Raw genomic sequence first — 15,324 nt, forward strand, 5'->3', positions numbered from 1 at the left:
GTTATATTAATTTAATATTGTTATATTAATATAACATATATATTTATTTTAGTTATAAGATCTTTAATAATGTAGAGGATAATCTAAACACAATAATAATACTAATAATAATGACAAAAATATTAATAAAAGTATCTCTAAAACCTTTATTTTACGCATTATCAACACAACAATCATGATGTGTAAAATCTTGGAAAAATAATTATAAAAACATGAATTCAAATTAAAAAATAAAATTATTTGTATCTAGCTGATCATAATTAATATTTTTGTAAATAATACTTTAATAAATTTAATACATTTTTGTTCATATACTTTTTAAATATTTAAATATTTATTATGTGATAAACGTGTGTAGTACAGACTAATATAGTTTTCTAGGTTAGTCATTTGTGTTTTCATTACAGCTAGATCTTTAGTGTTGCTGCTGTAATGTTCGTTTGGGTATACATGGACATATGTTAAGGTTACTACACTAAAGAAATAACAAAGAAACCTAGTAAGAAAAGAAAAAATGGATTAAACCCAGTCGTCCAGTAGAGGGAGATGTTTTACTATAATAAACGTTCATGTACGTTTAAGTCATACAAGCCTTCTAATGCTGCTTGTAAATTGTGGGCATTGTGAACCACCAAAAAAGTCAGGATTAGGAATTAAGGAATAGTTCACCTGAAAATGAAATGTTAATTTTTGGTAATGCTGTTTCAAATTCACATGCTCCTATTTTTTTGAAATAAAAAAAATAGTTACAGTTAATAAATGATTACATATGGATTTTTGAAGGAGCTGTTCCTTTAAGTAGACTGTTCCTGTCCTTTTCTTTTAGTCCGTGTGCTGTGCAGATGTGGACTGGAGCGACTTTGTTCTCGTGGTTTCTAAAATAAGCTCGTTTGTTTTAATTTCTAAATTTGCTCCATTATTCCTATGAAAGCTCGCCAGCACACAACAATGCAGTCTAATTTTAGTTCGTTTTTTTATACCTTGATTTTTGAAGTGCTGACAGCACAAGGGTATGACAACCTCTGTAATAATGATAAACTCACAAAGTCTGTGAAGAGATGTGTCACTTCTTCACTTTTGATTGAACTTGTTTGAGGACATCCTTTTTATACTAACGTTCTCTCAGCATGTCAGACTTTAAAAAGGGTCTTTTTTATACCGTTGTGTTTGAAGGGTGCCACAGCTATGATTCACACAAAGTGCTCTGGCACAGAGTTCTCCCTTATCAGCTGGAAGGCAGTTAGTCAGTCAGTGCGAATGAACTCCTAAATGGCCACAGAGGTTGTGCAGCCTCATCAGCTCTGCACATAAAAAGACAGACACTTTGCATTTATGGATCTTCAATATATAGGCTTCGTGACTGTCTATGCACTTTTGAGCATTGTTGGGGCGCCACCAATATCACAAAACGTTCAGGTTACATTTCACCCTGAAAATAAGACATTGAGACTTGTTGTTGTTGTTTTTTTTTAGTACCAAGCATTTTTTCCTCCCAAATTTCTTATTACATTATGTATCTGGAGGTATTACTTATGATTAAGTAATTTTAAAATTATTCCTAATATCGCTGTCTGATGAGAAACAGAGATGCTTAAATGTCAATTTATTTTTTATTCTCATTGAAATTGCATTAATGTAACAAAACAATTGTTAAAAGTATTTATATCACAATAATTTGTATCGGTAGCTAGTGTAACAAATACTATAATGTCTCAGTTTAATTGTAATTGTAATTCAACATGAAATATTATTATTATTATTATTAATAATAATATATATGTAATAATATACAAGAATAAAAATAAATTAAAAACAGAATTAAGTAAATATTGCTATTTTTAAAAATCTTAATAATAATAATGTATTAATATTATCATTGATATTATTATTAGTAGTAGCAGTATCATAATTAATAGTAGTAATATATATATTAATGTTTTTCATAGATTATTATGAATACAAATCAAAATCAAAATGAATAAAAAATATTATTATTATTATAAAACAGTAATTATTTGTTTTAATTCTATTTTAACAAACTTAATTTTTTTTTCTTTTTACCTTTAATGACCTATTATGATTATTTTATAATAAATAGACTTTGCACTTTGAATTAGTATTATCTGCAAAATATGTTTATATAAATAAACTTGCACTTTCTTGTGTATTATTATTATTATGCCATCAAATTATAATGGTCATCACTTACCTTATGGTAATGAGAATTTGAGGGGAGTGTGCTTAATTAAATTAAATAAATGTCACAACAAAAAATTTAAAATATTTATATATATAAGCCTAAATTAAGCCTAATATTAGGATATATATATATATATATATATATATATATATATATATATATATATATATATATATAGGAATAATTAGGCTTAATTTTATAATTTTATAATTAGGCTTAATTTTCATCAAGTGCTAAATATATTTTCTTTTGATTTTAAGGGGAAATAATATCTGTGGATGGGTTTTGAGAGAATGACCCAGAGAGTGTTTGTTTGAGGCATTCATGCATGCATATGTATGTGAACATCACCAGCACTGGGTTTGGAGCTGCATTCTGCGGATTAGTCTCCTTTCATTCCTCTGTTAAATCTCTAGCTCTGAGTCAATTCTTACCACACACACACACACACACACTTGTCTCTCTCCATCCATGTTGCCAAGGGTAACAGTGGAGAAACACACACAGACGTCATGCAGGGAGAAGTGGGGAGGGGAAAAGCGAACACACAATGCAGTGCTCTACCAGTCATTATGACACAACCCAAAGAACATGCACACATTGAGGTGGCCTGATGCCAAACTGTGCATACTGACAGTCCAAAAAAGACTCAGGTGTGTCAAACCAGTAGTTAAAATCATGAGATCCCTTATATTCCTTCATATTTTGCAAGTGTATTGTGAGATTTGGAACCCAGTGAAAGCAAGTAGAGACGATAGATCTCACCTTATGGTGCCCATTTTGTGAGCATTCTTATTTATGGTCCTTTTTTGTGGACTATTTATTAGATTAGAGATTGATAGCCCAGAACTAGCTCTTGTGAACTTCTATGTCCTGTGTCCTTGAAGTAATGAGCTGAAATCCAGAGGCAGTTTTCAGACGGGGCTCGGTGAGGCCAGGGACCAACATCTTATGAGCAGATCCATAGACAAGCGCACACTTTAATAACATGGTCACCCTGAGACAGATGCTGTTTCATGATAATATGAGATTTAAATTTACTGATCTGAAGTCACATTAATAATTCTTAACAAGAGATTAAATGTTAACACTTTTTCCAATTAAACATACGCAAACTTGCTAAACGTTTAGGATCAGTATGTTTTTGCTCTGTGTTTTTGTATTTGACAGTGATGCATTTAATTGATCAAAGTGACAGTGAAGACATTTAGAATAATATAAAAGGTCCGTGTTCGTGTTAAATGCACCCATTACTGAACACTAATGACTTGTACATATGGGTACAATAACATTAATTTCTGTTGCAATATACTTTTGTCCATATAGTGTATGTACAAGTTTTTGGCTTGAAGTCACACCAGAGATGTTCAGCTGTTCCACAAGATTTTCCACCAATTCAATCATTTTGTGTGTTTACATATATACAGTATATATATATATATATATATATATATATATATATATGTGTGTGTGTGTGTGTGTGTGTTATTTGTATGTTAAGGTTTTATTTTTATTTTTTTCTACATTCTTGCTGTCACACCATAGGACACAGTCCAATTTTATTTGTCATCTATATATACGCTGTATGTATATATGGTGAAAATAAGGTGAAAAAGATCTGACAGAATCGTAGGCTGCACATAAGAACATCAACAGGCAAAAACACACTTTAATAACTTGAGACAGATGCTGTTCATGATATCAAGAGATTTATTATATAGTACAGCTTTTGCACATTCTGCTGATCTGAAGTCACATTAATAATTTTTAATGAGAAAAAGAATTGATTAAATTTTAAACATTACTTCCAATAATGTGTGGTAGTTCCACGGCAGCACCACTTAAGATGTTGATATATCTGTTAAGGCTGTCTTAATTGGTCCTTCACACTATGTTAATATATTTCTCGGAGTATTTTGCTTTATAAAGTCTTTGTATTGTACGTGCTTTTATATTGATTTTGCATGATTTTAAGATGGACTGTCATAACCAGTAAGATGACACATTTGTACATCACATTTCATTGGTTCTTTTCACAATGAACTGCTCACATTTCAAGCAAATTGCAGGTTTCCTGCGCAATCACCGATCTTCCTCTCCATTTAGCTATTTTTGTCTGTCTTCCTGGATTTAGTGTTAATTCTCCCCTGATCTTCCAGCTAAGGTGTTCCTCCTGTGGTGCAGACGTGGTTAGTCACTCTTAGGGAAGTGAAGCGCAATTTTCAGCTCGGGGGGGCAGTTTGAAGTGCTCGCTGAGGTCATGCTTGCAGAACATGGAGAGAATTCATGAAGGATGTTTTTAAGTGCACGCTTACTCATTTTATACAGATGTTGGATGTAACTCAATGAGTATTTCTTATTGAATTTTATAAATCAACATTTTATGTAGTGCGCAATCGCAGATCTGTGAATATCTTTTTAGTATTGGCTCAAATGAAGAAACTGATTATAATATGAAATATATGTCATGTATGTGATTTGAATTTTTTTAAACAATTTTGTAATCTTTTACTCACTTATGTGGTTCCGAACAAATATCAAAACTTTAGGGTCTGTAAGATTTTTTACATGTTTTTGGTAGAATACTCTTGCTCACAAAGACTGCATTTATTAGATAACAAAAATATGCCTATCGTTACACTCCTACAGTATTTTGTGTCAGATGATCCTACAAAAGTCATTCTTGTATGCGGATTTCTTCCTCAAGAATAATTTCTTAAAATAAGTGTTGAAAACAACTGTGCTGCTTAATATTTTTGAGACAATCGTGGTACATATGTTAGGTCAATAAAATAAAATAAAATATAAAAATGTCTTTAATAACATTTTCCTTGCTGTCACTTTTGATTGATTTAATATATCCTCCCTTAAAAGAAATATTATTTCATTGAATAAAAAAGCTAAGAGGTATTCATTCATGATTCTAGTCCATTTTAGGGAACGTTTAATTTTTAATATTTAATTTAAAATTTTCTGGAAAACATTAGCTTGTCTGTGACAATCTGGCTAGTTGTTTCTTTGATGATAGGTTTTTTTTGTAATTAGATAGTCTGTTGCTCTTAAATGCTCTTTAAATTGTGTAAAGGAAAGGTGAGCACATCTTTTTGTGATAACAGCTGGCAAGCTGACAGTGTATTCACACAGACGGATGTGAACTAATGAAACGTTAGCATGCTAAATGCTTCCCTTCTCAAAAAAGCCCAGAGGGTTATCTAAATGTCCCACATAAAGTTGTTATTTTTTATTAGGGATGTTATTTTTTTTTTTTGTAAACCAATAACAGTCTGTTTCAGTCTGCAAGGGGTGGTGTGCTGGTTAAAGATCTCTCATTGAATTACCATTGTGCCCTTCAGCAAAACATTTACAGCAGCCCCGGGTTTCTCCCTGTTAGAAGTGCACTTTAAATTGCTTCGGGTCACAGCACCTGTTAAATGACTAGAACTCAGTAGAAGCTGATGATAGTATCACTAGCTCAGGTGAGTGAAGGTGAAAGGGACAGTCAGAGAAGTGGTATTGACCCAGAGCAATGTTGTGCTCGATGTCTAGTTAGTATGATTATGATTATTTATGGGATAACAGAGAAAATGCAAGTAAGCATAGAAATAAGAGAATTGGAAAAAGTTCTGTCGTTGTTTGATTTTATGATTTACACATGGGAGAGTGATCATACAACTAGATGCTAATACAACAAAAAATTGTTCTCCTGTTGAGGACTTAATACATTTATGCATTTGGCGTTTTACCCAAAGAGGCTTTGATTACATTGAAGGTTGCATTATATTACATTCTATCAGTTCATGCCTTGGGTTTAAAACCATTCCCTACGGTTTAAGCTACAGAAATGGTGATACATATTTGTAAGCTTCAGAGAAGGCACATGTAATGTTACCTCTATTTTAGTCATTGGAAGAAAGTCTTAGGAAATTTAAATAGATATTTCACCCAAAAAACTGGAATTGTGTCATCATTTCCTCACCCTCATGTAGTTACAAAACTATAAGACTTTCTTCTGGGGAACGCTACAAAAAAATATCTTGAAATACAGTGGAAAGCAAAGAATCGAGGGCGTTTCTCAAAACATCTACTATTATCTTCCACAGAAGAAAGTAAGTTGTAGAGGTTTGGAAATGACACAAGGGTAAGTAAATAATGACAGATTTTTTATTTTTGGCTGGACTATTGCTTTCAGCAAGGCCTCGGTTTCATTTTATTTTCTAGGAGAAATGATAGAGATATAAAAGTGATTTTCCTGCAGCTATTAAAATAAGCATGCTGTGATGATCATAAGCAACATTTATAGCCGGCTCCTGTCAGGATTCATTAATCTTTCATCTTTCCTTACCTCGCGAGGCTTTTGTTTTTGTGACATGTTTGGCAGCATAAAGTCTACATCGTAAAATCATATTTAGAACATCTGCTGAGTGATCAAAGGATAAGCAAATACGCACACTATTTTCTTTGGGCCGCACACGCGCATCCCTGTCATAAATTAGTCAGATTTAAACATACGGAGAGGGAAAAAAGAGAAAAGTTGTTTTTTGGCAGCATTGGCCGCTTACTTCATACTGTACACACACACACACACACATGGCTCTTTAGCGAAGTGGTGGCTTGCAGTCAGCAGTTAGTGAAGCGCTGCAGATCGACAGCTCGCTCTGTCTCTCCCCCCTCCCTTCCTCTCTCCCTCTCCTCTTCTCTCTCACAAGCACACCATCACAGCTCGGCAGTCGTCCTGACAGGAGCACGCACTCTTCTGCTCTCCCGCTCTTTCGCCGATTAATTCCAGTCACTCATTCGTGCGCCGAGCAGCCCGCACGGGGGTTTGCAGAGTTCGTCCGCCCACCCCCGCTCTCCCCCGTCCTGGGGAATTTACCGCCGGATTAGTGGACGTTTTTTTTTGGTTTTGCCCCCAGCAGCGCGAGGAGGACGGGCGAAGCGTGAGGATGGCCCAGCAAGCGGCCGTGGGCCACCAGGACACGCTGGCAGTGCCGCCCATGCCCAAGCACGTTGGGCTGAACGAGGACCTGGTGAAGATCCTGAGGGAGAACCTCCTGCAGCAGGAGCGACCCCGAGGGCACCGCCGCTCGCCCTCTTCCATTTCGCCCCGGCTGTCGCCACGGAACTCCCCCCGTCTCCTCCGACGGATGCTTCTCAACAACAACATCCACAAGCAGAGGCGCTTCACCGTGGCACATACTTGGTAGGACCCTGCCTGCATCGTTATCAGAGTTGGTAAAAGAAGCGTTTGTGTGTACGTTTTGTCAAACAGTTTTTATGCGTGAGAAGTTTGCTGTGTCTTTCGGAATCGTTTCCATATGCTTCCTACCTGTCACCTGCTGGGTTCTGCGTCACTTTGAGTGCCGACTGCCGTTTTCAGCCCGCTGGCGCTCTTTTTGGTGTGCAGGCAAACAAATATTAATGTGCATGTTCTCCTTTGATATTACCGGTCTTTCCATAACACCTGGCAGATGCTCTCACGCCACTGTTGAATAAATCATACCTGCATAAACGCTCTTTCAGGCTTTCCCCCTTAAGGCGAACGCTGAACGGATTAATAACTACATATCGCACTTCATCCTCCAGTATCCTAATCTTCCAATTCCGTGCCAGCAGAAATGAGATGGAACTAATTGTTTTTTGTCGTTGTTGTTGAAGGTGTCAGATTATTGGGCTCCAGGAAGGATTTTTACATCGCCTTTTACTGTGTTCAATTTCACACTTCCTTTCCTGCCGCCCCCTTGCCATCCGGATTACTGTCACAAGCCACTTTAGAAATACATTTAGCAGAAATTCTGTGGTGTTCTTTGGCCTTTTCTCTTTTTCCGATCCAACACTGGAGAGATGTGTTGAGCGGAAACATTACTCTGTGCCATTCTTGTATGTAAAAGGTGGCGCTTAAGTCTTCGTCCTGACAAAACGGAAGTAGCGATATATCTTTTCTTCCCTTTTGTGATGTTTGTCCAGGTGTAATAGATTACCGTAGGGCGGGACTTTGTTCTATGCATCTGTGGTTGATTGGTTTTTGAAATGTGGGCATTGCTCTCAAACCTTTTCAGTCTGCTGCATACACTTTTAAGCAGTTTAAATGATTGGAGTAGCCCTGCATACATTATCAGAGAAAAGGTTCAGTTTGAGTAAACATTGCAAGGTCAAAGAATTTTTTTAAATATAAAACCCATGCACTAACGAACTGTTTGCAGTAAGATCAATCAGATGCATCCAGTTGAATAGGGTTATTTTGCATTTCATGCCGACCTTAATGCAAATGAAATCACACCTCTGTACATTCTCACTGATTTTGCAATCATTTGTATTGATCCCTACCATCAAGTTGATTTCTCTTCAGAGAAGCGCTTCAGCCGTTCTTGAAAGGCTTTGAATTGATGCACTCTTCCGAGGTCTATCAGCTTGTTTGGTTAGAGACGGCTTTCTAGAGAATATCATCATTCAGAACCACAGGGGTGTAATCAAGGTGTCAGCGTCTATGCTCATTAAATCTGCTTTAAATGTAGATGGCCTTGCGCATTTGCCCTTATTTTTCCAGCATGTCATATATCTGCAGACATAATTTGCAGTGGTAACATACATACTCGGAATTCTAAGTCAAAGGTACATGGTTTTGTCGATAATGAGAAATATGCCCTTGTTATTGGCAATTAGCTACTGCTGGTGTGCAGAAAGCGCTTCTTGTTTGTCAATTGATTAGGACAGCTAGGCATTATTGACGTATCTGTTTTCTGCTCTCGAGAGATCCCTTTGTAAATGTTACCCATCTAAAAGAGGAAAAATCCCTGCTGTGTTTCAGATGCGATTAATTGGCCCACATTTCAGAGGTGTGGGAGCTGTTTTGTGTAAATGGTAAAAAAAGGAGATCACTTTGCTCAACAGCTGTTGGATTCGAATGCCTGTTTTAACGCTATTATTTTGCCCCTGCACAGGAAAATGGTTCCATCAATCAGGTGAAATGGAGCCTGAGGTTTTGCCGTTTGGGGGGTGATTTTCTAGGATGGCCTCAGATAGAAATCTCTTGTATTTCGGGTATTTAAATTTTACAGTACATTTTCATGTCCACATCATGTCTTAATATATTGGATAAAATATGAAACATGCTTTTGACATGTTTTTTAACATAAACATGTTTAATTAAGATTAAAATAGCGTTGTCGCAATATTCCAGTTAAGTGAACATGGAGTGAATTTGAAATAATTATAAACCAGTTCACTACGTGTAAAACACAGACTTATTGTGTTAGTACTTTAATCAGGAAATATTCCAGGTGTTTCATTTTTCTATGCCTTTTTTGGTTTTTCAATCAAAAGGTTTGCAAGAGGGTTGGTCATAATTTAGCAAGTGTGAATTTGAATTAAATTTGCCTGTTCATCTAGATCGATCCATTCTTCTTTTTCCAAAAGTTTTTTCAAAAGCTTGTCTCGACCAACTTTGCCTTTCTGGTTGATTTTACGTAGAATTTCAGTTTAATTCTACTTCCAAACTACTACTTCAGTTGGAGCACAACTCTGGTTTTCAGCAAGAATTCTTTCTTGTCTTTCTTTTTTTTTCTTGCTATTTTGTTACGTGTAAATCTGTCACAACCTTAAATATGTTCTTAAATTGCAACACATGTGCAAGTTCAGAAGGTAGTGCATAACAAGAATGACCCGCATGTGTCTTGTTAGCAAGAGCAGATGGTCAGATGACAGAATGAAATAATAAGTTATTGCTTATTAGGAATCGCTTGTAATCCTAATGGACTTAGGTCTCAATTAATCCTTCTTATAAATCATGGTCTAGAAAGTAGCATGTCTCGAATGTAATTCTTTTTTTAGATTTTGCCAAGCCAGATAGGACTTTCAAATGTTTTATTCAGAATCGTGTGGTTTACATTGTATGATGCTGGATGCCCACTGTGACAAAAAGCAGCACTTCACAGTCATGGTACGTTTTTGAAATGATGAGAGGAAGCAACGTTTACAGCAGTCCTCAAATCAAGTCCCCTTGTTATTTTTCCTCTCACTATCACCGAGACAAACTAGAGATATTTTTACAAATGTACGATACAGATCATCAGCACCACTGCATGCACGCTGTGCGCTCGTTTTCTCGCTCGCTCGCTCTCCCCCTCGTTCTCCGGCATAGTCATACTCTCGCTCACACAGGAATGCACAAAAAAACAAACACAGAAGTACACACAGTCACGATTCCATCACCTCCCTTTCTTTCCTGCTCGCCAGCGCCGTGAGTTACCTTAGTAATAAGTTAGAAAAAAGGTTTGAGAGATTTCCAGAGGCCTTGAACTGAAGAATGTGAGGAGTGATGTAAGAGGCACTGCAGGTTGGGTGGAAAAGATGGAAAGGGTGCATGCAGAATGGAGAAGACAACAGAAACGGTATAAGGACAAGAGAGAGGATCTATAATGCGGGCAGCTTTTTCATGACATGTGAAGATTGTAGTTATGTTGAAATGGGTGTTAACCAATATCCAGAACTTATTTTTAATGTGTATTTTATTATTAGTTAAAAATTGTGACGTGTGCACCATGATGTCCATATATGTTTGGAAACTGTATTTTGGCTTTGTATGCCACCAGAACATACTATACCACAAAATGCTTACGGATCACAGCCATTTGCCATTTTTATACTCCTATTTACAGGGATTGAAATGTAATTGGACAAATAAATATAATCAGAACTAAAACTTTCATTTTTATTATTTCGCTAAGAATCCTTTGCAGGCAATGGCTTAAGTTTGGAACTCATGGACATCACCAGAGACCGGCTGTCCTCCTTCGTGATGTTTTGCCAGGTCTTTACTGCAGCAGACTTCAGTTGTTGTTTGTTTGTTTGTGGGTCTTTCTGCTTTTTGTCTTCAGCGAGTGAAATGCATGCTTAATTGGGTTGAAATTAGGAGATTGACTTGGTTATTGCAAAATATTCCACTTTATTTATTTTTTTTACCTTCAAAAGATCATTGGTTACCGTATGTCTTGGGTCAATGCCAGTTTGTACCATGAAGTGTATTAACTATATATAACTATAACTATGGGTGTGTTTCACCAACAAGGATTAGGTTTAAATCTAGATTAAATCAAGGTGTATCTTTAAAGCTTGTTTAAAAATAAGATAATAATTGAATAATATTGATCCTGAATTTATTTTATATTTAAAATAGGTAAAAACTTAAATCGTGTTGCTCCATAACTTTAAACTCAGATTTAAATCTTAATTAAGGATCATCTTTAAATTTACAGACGAGGAGGTTTACATAAAACAAAAAGAGAAATAGTGGGTGTGTCATCAGGTCTCAGGGAGGTGTTTATTATAAATAAAAATGATAATTAAAGTGTACTGAGCTGACAGATTGTGAGGGTCGTGGCAGCCCCTAGTAAACTTGTGTCTGCTACCGTGTCCAGGATGTGAATCTGTCACTTATCTCAGTGCATCTCTGTGTACAACAAAGAAAAGAAGACAGGATTACGGCTGCTCCACACACGATCAAACGGACAGCGCAGTTTTGTCATAATATATACTCCATTAATTGATCCGGTAAATGTATATTTCCAAAATTTTGAAATACTCACAGGCTACAATTATATCCCTGATTTGTTAATCTAAGTTTAGATTTAAGTGGTGCAAAACAACTCGATTTAAAATAAAACCCAGAACAACAAATCCTTGCTTAGCTCTAAACTTTGCTTTATTTAATCCTTGTTGGTGCAGCGTACCCTCTAATATTATAATAATCAAAATAAAACATATTGTTTATTATGTTGCTGTTATTATTCATAGCAACAACAATAAAATTGTTATTATTGTTGTTAATACTATACTACTATTATTACTCTATTATTTATTATTAATATTATTATAAAATAATACAAAATAATAAAATAAATATATGATTCCATTGTTGTCAGATTTTATTGATGGTTTAAAAATATGCAAATTATTTTCACTAATATTTTTGGAGAGTAGATAATAAAATATAACATTTACTTACACCACTAGTACAGTTTGGAATGATTAATATATATATTTTTTAAATAACGTTCAAGTCTTACCACGGCTGCATTTATTTGATTAAATTACAGTAAAAACGGGAATATTATTACAATCTAAAAGAACTGGTGTCTATTTTAAGATATTTTATAGTATCATTTTTTCTGAATCTTCAGCAGTCTGAATTACTCCACTCTTCAGTGTCACATGATCCTTCAGAAATTCAGAGTCCAATCACCCAATCAGCACAGCAGCTCACCCATAACCCACCCCACAGCTGAAGCTCCCATACCGACACTGCAATACCTCACACATCGATTTTTTTTCTTTCCTGTCGTACTGTATGTCCCTTTTCTCATCCTCTATCTCATTTCAGCTGAAGGACTCTGAAGCGTTGCTGAAATCACTGTTAGCTTTCACAGCAGCAGAGCAGAGAGCGTTGATTCCATATGGATGAGGGGTGAGCGTGCATCGTGCTGGAGGAAAAGTTTCCAAAGTGCTGGAGAGGCAGAAAAAAAAGGTGTGGGTGGGAAGAGATGGACTTCAGCAGAGGTGCCCGAGTCAACCAGCAGCGAGCAGATAGCAGGCGTACATGCAATATCGAGGTATTACAAAAAAACGAGGCAAACTCGCAACACCGTTGCAGTGCTTTCCACCAAGCACCCTGCGGAACAGCAATGCGTGGGTGGCTTGAGCTGTACTCACAGAAGGCAATAACTTGATCAAAGCGATTGTTTTCTCTAGAGATGCAACAGGGTGACTATCAGCCAGAGACAACAGAAGGTCATGGTGACGACAAGCAGCAGACATTTGTGCAGAAGAGAGGTGCCACGAACTGCTGCATAGCTACATAAACGGGCGCTTCAGATTTGTTCTAGCTAGCGGTTTGATTCAAGCCAGTGCACACAGCTGCTGTATTGTTCCACACACACACACAAACACATGAACGCAGTAATGTGCGTGTGCATGTTAGAGATGGGTCAGGAGGAGGTTGGACTAGTCATCCACCAACTGATTAGCTGATTTGTGAGGTCAACTAGATTTAATATGTTTAGCAGCAGTGCTTTTAAGGGAATGAATTTCGGGGAGCAACTTTTCAGAGATTTGTGGTTTAGTGTAGATTTCACTTGGATGCAAAGGAGGCGTTAAGGAGTTTGGAGAAATAACAAAAACATACAGTCAAGTATTAAAGGCATAGTTCATCTTTGAAACACAAATTGAGTTATTTTTTTGCATTCTGGGAGCTCTCTCACCTTTTTAAAGACAGCAAGGATCCTTACATGATCAAGAGTCAGAAACGTAGAAAGGATATCTATAAAATAATTCATGTCACATCAGGGGTTCAACAGTAATTTCACAAAGCTATGAGAATAGTTTTGTGCACAAAGCAAACTAAAAAATCATCTTTCTTCAACTGTTCGTCTCATCCAAGTCACCCTACAGCATAATTTTGGAGAGTATTACATGCATAAACAATATATTCTGTTCTGCGTGAGCAGCACCGTCCCTGGATACACTCTTTAGGTTGTTTATTCTTTGGTCTGAATGTAAACAACATACCTGCGTATACAGTATGTTGCATATTTTGTTACTTATGTGATACTGTCCAAAGTGCTATAGGGTTAGGAGACTAACTGTTGAATAAAGTGATTATTTTAGTTTTCTTTGCGAACAAAAAGTATTTTCGTAGCTTTGTAAAATTACAGTTGAACCACCGATGTCACTGATGCAAATATTTAATGACAGAATTTTAATTTTTGGGTGAACTAACCCTCTAACATATAAGTATGACCTTTTTGTATAAAATACATAAGTTTGTGACATCATTAAGTTGAAAATCCACTTGTTTGTTCTGTGTTGTTGCTGAAGTTGACTAAATTCATCCTTTTTAAAGCACAGCTGCAAAGCACCAGCTGTGTAACAGATCCACAGGCTTCAGCAATAACTTTCAGGACAATTAGTAACGGATTTTAAATATCCTGCTGTGACCAATGTACCTGTTATCATAATTAATCCATAAGTCTCTGTTTTTATACAGTTTTTTAGGAATATGGATCTTTGCTGCAGTCATAGTTTTGTTCAATAAAATACTTTTTAAAAATATGATACATATTTTGCTCATTTGATTCAATCAGTGTGTTTTCTTAATGCGTTTTTGTACACATACAGACATATTACTTCTGCAATTAGGTATATTGTGTTTCTCTCTATTTTTAAGATTTTTATCACGATGTGCCATGTTAAATAGTTGAAGTATTAGAAATGTGATAATGTTTAATTCCTAAATTTGAATCAAGGTTGCAAATGGGATGTAGAGTTTCAGTTAGTAACAGTAAGGAGAATTAAAAGTAATTGAAGTCCATGTGACTTGACTGTAATCGTAAAGTTTGAATGTTTGCTTGGCATGGATAGATGGAAATAATTTCAGAGAGAGAAACAGAGAGGTAGAGTTTTAACAGATGGATAAATAGACGTACACCAGATAAAAATAGGTAATTTTTCTCAACTTCAGCGCATCTAATTTTAACAAGACAAGAGGGAAGGTGCTTGTATCGGTGAATGTCACATCTAATGGAAATATGGCAATTGGCATGTGTTTCTTTGATTTGAAGACGTGATAGCATGTGCTAATCATTTCTCACATCTGCAGCACGCAACGTGTTTATTAGCAGTAATTATGCAAATGACTTTTCCTTCATTTTCTCTATCTCCTCCACCCATGTGTAATTTGCCCAGTAATGAGCGGCAAGTCGGATTTGAGCAGAGGAAACACTAAATTAAATCTCCTCTAAATTATTAATCAATTGAATTAACTCACAGACCAATCGTTTATTCCCAAATAGAATTAAAGTCATTCTCTAACAAACAGAGCTACTGTAGATGAACTACAGTCTGAGAGCGAGTCTGTTTCCATGGCCACACCATAACAGAGAGGTCGCCATCCACTTTCTTTGTGCTTTAAGGATCCTTAAACTGTATGTGGATTTTCAGGGTGTTTTTTTTCCGCAAACTGAAGGTCTCCCGGAAGGAACTGTGAGGCGTGTGTGAGATTGGGCTTGGCACTAGATTGGAGTACTGAGGGCTGCCTGAAAAGAGAAAATAATGAATCAATGTGGGCAGGAAAA

The 15,324-nt window shown here is 36.1% G+C and overlaps 1 protein-coding gene across 3 annotated transcripts in view; it reads left to right on the forward strand.

Annotated features, from left to right (window-relative positions):
- Positions 1-15,324, forward strand: part of pde4d (phosphodiesterase 4D, cAMP-specific) — a 101,022-nt gene that overhangs the window by 25,726 nt on the left and 59,972 nt on the right. Inside the window, exon 1 of one of the 3 annotated variants that reach the window (XM_043247308.1) lies at positions 6,920-7,400. The exons of the other annotated variants lie outside the window; for them this stretch is intronic. Within the exon in view, the coding sequence (XP_043103243.1) occupies positions 7,144-7,400 (257 nt within the window). The 5' untranslated portion in view covers positions 6,920-7,143. Of the gene's footprint in view, positions 1-6,919; positions 7,401-15,324 lie in introns of those variants that run through there. 3 annotated transcript variants of the gene reach the window in all.

Source organism: Puntigrus tetrazona, chromosome 8 (assembly GCF_018831695.1).
Source record: "Puntigrus tetrazona isolate hp1 chromosome 8, ASM1883169v1, whole genome shotgun sequence".
Lineage (NCBI taxonomy): Eukaryota > Metazoa > Chordata > Actinopteri > Cypriniformes > Cyprinidae > Puntigrus > Puntigrus tetrazona.